Genomic DNA, 6820 nt, shown 5'->3' with positions numbered 1-6820 from the left:
ATTTTGGAGAGATCTGGTGATTTTTTAATTTTGGGAGTTTATTGTTTGTGGAGTAATAAGGTGATTTGTAAATTTTTGGAGTAATAAGGAGATTTCAATTGTAATTTTTTGAAGGGATAAGTGTAACTCAAAGTAATTTTACTTTGAGCAATGGCGGGAGCAACCTAGGGTTTGCAGCTGCAACCTGTAACCTCAGCAACAGTTCTGGCAGCACAAAGGGACAGATTAGCAGATTTACTCCACAGAGGTCGAGGACTGACCCGACAAATGGTAAATGAGGGGTCCACTGGGACCCCAACCTTCAAGCAGGTCGTCATGCAAAAGCAAAAAACGTTAGAAGGGTTTAAAATCAATGGCTCTGGAGACCGTAAGGATGGCAGCGGCAGCAGAGGCGAAAGGACACATCCGCTGCAGAAAGAGACAGGAAAAAACCCCCCGATGAAGGGCAAAGCCAATAATGAACAGGAGACAGAGGGTAAAAGACCGGAAGCAGAACAAAGGAATACAGTACCAATAACAGCCCACAATGAAGGCGAGAAAGAAAATGGTAAAGAGTAGCAATCACAAGTGGAAAAGGAGCAAGCAAAGACAGACAACCCCGGCTCCAAACAGCCAACTCAAGGGGCTTGAAAACCTAAGAAAAAGGAAACCCTCCGAGTTGTTTTCTCAGATCCAGATATTCAGGCCTATAGAGACCACATGATGGAGCACGCAGTTATCTGCAAATTTATGGGACTATGGCCAACAGAACGCACTCTCTGCCAATGGATAAAACAGCACTGGAAGCCAAAAGGGGATGTTAGACTCCACCTTGGAGCTAAATGCTTTTTCACGGTTGTCTTCACAAACCTAGAAGACAAGGACAGAATCTTCGATGGCGGCCCTTACTTCTTTGCCTCCGCTGGACTCTATATGAGGCCATGGAAGGCAAACTTTGTACCTGAACAAGAGACATTCACACAAGTTCCAGTGTGGATCAGGCTATTTTCACTACCCATAGACTATTGGGGACTGGCAACGCTCAAGCAGATTGGAGACCGGCTCGGAACCTTCATCAAGGCTTCTGAAGCCATAGTGCAACGAAGATACACCTCCTGTGCGCGCATTTGTGTTGAGATGGACGTCTCGGGGGCCCTGCATGAAGGTCTGTGGCTGGAATTCAGAGATGAAGACTACTATCAGGCCATCGACTACAAACAGATCCCTTTCCATTGCAGAAAGTACCATGAGCACGGACACCTAGTCAGAGAGTGCCCTCTCAACAAAACAGGGGAAGAACACAAACAGGAACAAGCAACAAAGAATAAAGAGGCTTTCACAAGGCCAAAACTACGATAGAGAGCCAGCAAGAAACGAACACACAGAGCAGAGACAGGACATGGTATCATCACTAACACCTTCAGCATCCTGGAAACGGACACAGACTCAGAAGGCACTAACAGAGACACAAAACGCATTGAAGCACCAGACAACAAGACAGAACATACTATTCAGGATGGGGAGGAAAATACACTCAGAATAGAAGTGCAAATGCAAGAGCACGAAGAGGTACATGATGAAGACACTGATATGTTAACCAGAGATGGGGGAAGCGAGGATCTAGAGCTCAATGCAATCCTAGAAAAAGAAGGAGTCAACCTACCAGCTCTGGAAAAAAGCTGGAAATCCCAAGGGCTAGACAACATACCTGAAGAAGAAATCAGGAAAATCAGTGATCTCTTCATAGAAAGACAAAAAGTGGAAATCGAAAGGCAAAACAGAAGATTAGGCATCGCAAAAGGTACAAGTAAGCAATCAAAACTCATAGCTCTCAACCCTACAGGCCGAAAGCCAAATAAAAGAAGAGGCAGAAGAACCAGCGGAGAGGTATTGCATGACCTAGGGGTTCTAATGATTAATTCTGGGAAAATGAAGGCTCTTCATGCCTTCCAGACCTACCAATGAGTCTTTTAGTTACCAATGAAGGTCATCTCATGGAATGCAAGAGGGCTAAACAGCCAAGCTAAGCAGAGACTACTCAAGAGAAAGTTCCAACAGGAAAAGCCAGATATCATGTTCATCCAGGAGACCAAATGCGCCACCAACCAAATAGAGATCATAAGCAAGAGACTTGGTAAACCAATCAAATATATAGAGGTAGCCAGTCACGGATGGGAAGGAGGCATAGCTACATTTTGGGACACCCGAGCAATAAACATCATCTCAATGGAGGCAGCACGCTCGTTTATTGCCACTGAAGTTCAAATAACAGGTAACTCTGATACCTACCTATGCATTAATGTCTATAGCCCGCAAAGACTAGAGGACAAATTTTTTTTTCTTAATTCTCTTATGAATTTAAAGTTAAGATACCCCACCTCTAAGATCATCATGGGGGGAGACTTTAACATGATAACATCCCTGCTAGAGAAGAAGGGAGGTCTCAGAAAGCTCAACAAAGATTCAGAGCTATTTGTGGATTTTATAGAAGCTGCAAAGCTCGTAGACATCCTCCACAAAAATGGTTCCTACACATGGAACAATAGAAGAGGAGGAGACAATAGGATTGCCTCCCGGCTGGATCGATTTCTGATTTCGGAAAGCATCCTACTCGGAGGAGCTACTGTGGATTCTGATATCCTCCCCAGTGGAGGATCGGATCACTGGCCCATAGCTTTGGAAGCAGCCATTCTTGGCACCCCCAGAAACAAGCCATTCCGATTTGAAAAGTTTTGGTTAACTCATCCCGACTTCCCAAATCTGCTGAAGGAATGGTGGCACGAACCATTGGATCTAACAGGTACCAAAATGTTCAAGTTTCAAAGCAAGCTAAAACACATCAAACACAGAATCAAAGAATGGAACACTGAAAAGTTTGGAAACATCTTCCAGGAAAAGAACATTATTGAAGGAAAGTTAAATCAAATTCATACAGAATGGGCTTCCGGGACCTACAAAGAAGACTCAAAAGAACAGGAGAAGGTTCTGATGCAGCAATGGCAACTTCGCTGCCAACAGGAAGAAACTTTGTGGAAACAAAAATCAAGGATCCATTGGCTGAAGGAGGGAGAGCAAAATACAAAATTCTTCCACAGATCAACTATGGACTACAGGGGAGCAAACAAAATCCTTAGGCTCAAAAATGAAACAGGGGAAATCCTTCAAAACCACAAGGACATATCAACGCTGCTCACCAGGCACTTTCAGCACATAGCTAAGGAAATGCAAGAAGATAGATCCGAGGCCATAGAGGAACTAACTAAAGCAATACCACGCCCCATAACCTCAGAGCAAAAACTCTGCACTGCTCAGAAAAGTTTCAATGGAGGAAGTGGAGGAAGCGGTCAAAAGCATGCCAATGGATAAAGCACCAGGACCGGATGGCTTTACAATCAACTTCTACAAAGCTTGCTGGTCAACCATCAAAACAGAGGTATGGGAAATTGTCGAAGACTCAAGACGCTCAGGTTCTATTCTCAAATCCCTGAACGCCACTTTCATAGCGCTTATCCCCAAGGAAGAAGAAGCCAATTCCCCTAACAAGTTTCGGCCTATAGCCCTCTGCAATGTGATCTACAAAATCATTTCTAAAGTCATTGCAAATAGACTTAAGCCTGTTCTTCCTAACCTTATCTCAGAAGAACAATCAGGGTATGTGAAAGGCAGGCAAATTCTAGATAATATCCTTTTAGCTCAGGAGATGATTCACACCCTGCAGACAAGGAAACTTCCAGGTATGCTAATGCAACTAGACCTCTCAAAAGCATTTGACAAAGTAAACTGGAACTACTTGGAGGCCATTCTAAAGGCCTTCGGCTTTGACTCGCAATGGATCAAATGGATCCTCGCTCTAATCAAGTCTTCCAACTTTTCCATCCTAGTAAACGGATCCCCCTCTGCTCCATTCTCCCCATCCCGTGGTATTCGTTAAGGAGACCCTCTCTCCCCTTTCCTTTTTGTAATCCTCATGGAAGGGCTCAGTAGGCTCATTCACAAAGCAAGAGAGGAGAGAAAGCTTTCTGGCCTACGCCCTTTCCCCTCCATTCCTGCCACTACGCACCAGCAATTTGTTGACGACACAATGTTACATGGCTCTCCTACTGTCAAAGAGGCTACGGCCTTCAAAAGTATCCTCCATCTCTTTAGTAAAGCTTCAGGTATGGAGATAAACCAGGCCAAATCGACTATATTCTTCTTCAACACTCATCCTGCCATCCAGATCCATCTTTCCAATATCCTGGGGTTTCGAAAAAGCTCTCTCCCTTCTAAATATCTGGGAGCCCCTCTCACCACCAAGCCTTGGCAAAAAATTCACTGGGAAAATATCTTAGCAAAACTGGAGAAAAAATGCAAGCATTGGACTCACAGGGCGCTTAACCTAGCAGGGAGACTTGTCCTAACCAAAGCTGTTCTGCAGGCCATTCCGCAGTATTTGCTTTCCATCATGCCAGCCCCTAGCGGCATCATGCAGAAGATTAGAAACATCCAAAGATCCTTTCTATGGAGTGGTAATGCGGAAAAAAGAAAATGGGCACTAGTGGCCTGGAGCAAGCTTTGCACCTCGAAAGCAGTTGGAGGTTTAAACTTAATTGACCCCCATATCGTCAACAATACATGTGGAGCCAAGTTATGGTGGCGTTGGCTTAAGGAAACCAACCTACCGTGGGCCAGACATTGGAAGGAGAAATACACTCCCCACTACAACAATCAGGACCTAATCAGGATACAAGAAACTCCGGAGGGCTCTCCAATATGGAACTTAGCCAGAAGAAACCGCAACTTAATTCAGGACCATAGATTTTGGGAGATCCGCAACGGAGAAACTGCCCTCTTTTTGGAAGATGCATGGCAGCAGCTTCCAAAACTAGAACAACCAGAGCTGGAAGAGTTCAAAACAGATTGCCAGAACAGGGGAAAATTCACAGTCCACCACTACTGGAACCCTAACAGTTGCGACCAGGAATGGAGGGAATGGGCTGTCAAGGATGAGGAGAACCCAATGGAAGAAAATAACAGCACAAAAAACCTCCTAAAAGGCCTAAATAACCGCACTATCAGGAAGACCACAGAAAACGACATCCTGAGATGGGGTATGAAAGGCAGCGGGAACTTCACTCTCAAAGAAGCCAGAGAGCAACTTGAACTCTCGGAGCAACTGGAGGCGACTCAGTGGAGCAGCAAGGTTTGGGACGCCACATTTTGGCCTAAAATAAAAACATTCTTATGGCTCCTCATGAACAGGAAAACCCTCACGTGGGAGAACTTGCGCAGAAAAGGTTTCGAAGGCCCCTCCATTTGCCCCATGTGCAAACAGGCAGAAGAAACCATGAACCACCTTTTCAACTCCTGCAACTGGACCGATCAATTATGGCAACGAATGGAAACTACATTGAAGCAAACAAACAGAGACAGGGAATCCATACACAATACCATCACGCATTGGCCTACCAATTACTCCAACAACACAAGAATCAACAACATATGGAAAATTCTACCAGGCTTCATCACTTGGACCCTATGGAAAGAAAGAAACCGCAGAATTTTTCAGGATGAGCATAGAAGCATAGAATACCTGCATAGCATCTTAATCCAAAACATGCGCCAGCTAATCCTCGTGAAATGCAAGGTAGATCTTGACAATCATCCTTCGGCCGAGGACCAACGAATACTGGAAGCCTTCAACCTACTTAATGCTCCTCAACAGGGTTCATCCGGTCAACAGCAACACTTCAACACAGAACCAAAGAGTTGGAGGCCACCACCGGAAGGGTTTTTAAAACTAAACTTTGACGGTGCCTCGAGAGGCAATCCCGGCCAAGCAGGGATTGGAGGAGTCATCAGAAATCATGAAGGAGACATACTCTACATTTACAGCAAAGCTCTGGGGGAAGGTACCAATAATGAAATGGAGTTTGCAGCGCTGGAAAAAGGGTTGAGGATCCTCCAAACTAATCAAACAGGCAAGGCAGTAATTGAAGGAGACTCAGAGGTGGCCATTAATGTAGCCAGGAGAATCCAGGGAGGAACGTCGGCTAGCAAGGCAACCAAACATTAGCGACTGTCCAAAGTCACAGATAACATTGCCAAAATGATCCGGGCAATGAAAGGACTCATCTTTCAAGCAGTAAGGCGTAATGCCAATACAGTCGCTGACCACTTGGCTAATCATGGGATTGAACACCCCAACGAAATTTGGGACAACTGTTGGCAGCAGGTCGACAACCCGCAGTTAAAGAGCAAGTGCATCCAGCTCTCACAATTGGATATGGTGACGACAGTGGAGCCCGTCCGGAGGGTCGAATAGACCTTCTCCATAATGGCATGAACAGGCTGACTAGGCATATAACATTTATTCCAAGCAGCATGCGAAGGACATACAGGATGAGGGCAACCATGAATGCAGCAGATGACAAAGATTTGGGCAGAGCCATAATCTGGAGTGATATGAGCCGCCGAATCATTACAACGAACAGGGACACATGGCACATTTTGGGACATGCAGGGCGCGGCGACCGTAGGAGGGCTCAATTATCCCAAATCCCAAACAAAATTCCTTCACGTCGCAATAATGGTGAGCAGACATGCAAGTTGCACAAATTTATCCGATCACTCGCCGGAAACCTCCCCGATTTTGATTATATAATCACTCTCAATCACCCAACGACAGACATTGTTTCTGTGGATAGCATTCTCGTCCCTCCTCTTTCTGCAATCAACGATCGAGATTCGGCTAGGCAAGAGAGTAACACTATGGCTGGGAAGACCAGCCGCAATCAATTTGCCAACAAAGATTTGCAGCAGGCCAGGGAAATGTTCGAGAGGCGAACCTCGCAGCGAAACA

The 6820-nt window shown here is 45.4% G+C and overlaps 2 protein-coding genes across 2 annotated transcripts; both read left to right on the top strand.

Annotated features, from left to right (window-relative positions):
- The first annotated feature begins 702 nt into the window (after positions 1 to 702).
- On the top strand, positions 703 to 1338 carry LOC149163151 (uncharacterized). The gene has a single exon (XM_089435365.1). The coding sequence runs from the start codon at positions 703 to 705 to the stop codon at positions 1336 to 1338; it is 636 nt and encodes a 211-aa protein (XP_089291491.1).
- Positions 1339 to 2370: 1032 nt separating this feature from the next.
- On the top strand, positions 2371 to 3345 carry LOC149163150 (uncharacterized). Its single transcript, XM_089435364.1, has one exon. It carries the CDS (start codon positions 2371 to 2373, stop codon positions 3343 to 3345), a length of 975 nt encoding a protein of 324 aa, XP_089291490.1.
- Positions 3346 to 6820: the final 3475 nt, after the last annotated feature.

This window comes from Pinus tabuliformis, chromosome 5_2 (genome assembly GCF_031772625.1).
Source record: "Pinus tabuliformis cultivar Carrire ecotype Pingquan chromosome 5_2, CPIR1, whole genome shotgun sequence".
NCBI classification, from domain to species: domain Eukaryota; kingdom Viridiplantae; phylum Streptophyta; class Pinopsida; order Pinales; family Pinaceae; genus Pinus; species Pinus tabuliformis.
The sequence above is the reverse complement of the archived record's forward strand: the minus strand, read 5'-3'. Positions and strand labels throughout refer to the sequence as shown.

Coding starts and splice junctions, on each gene's coding strand:
- LOC149163150 (XM_089435364.1), top strand. CDS start 2,371: ATGGGGGGAGACTTTAACATGATAACATCCCTGCTAGAGAAGAAGGGA.
- LOC149163151 (XM_089435365.1), top strand. CDS start 703: ATGGAGCACGCAGTTATCTGCAAATTTATGGGACTATGGCCAACAGAA.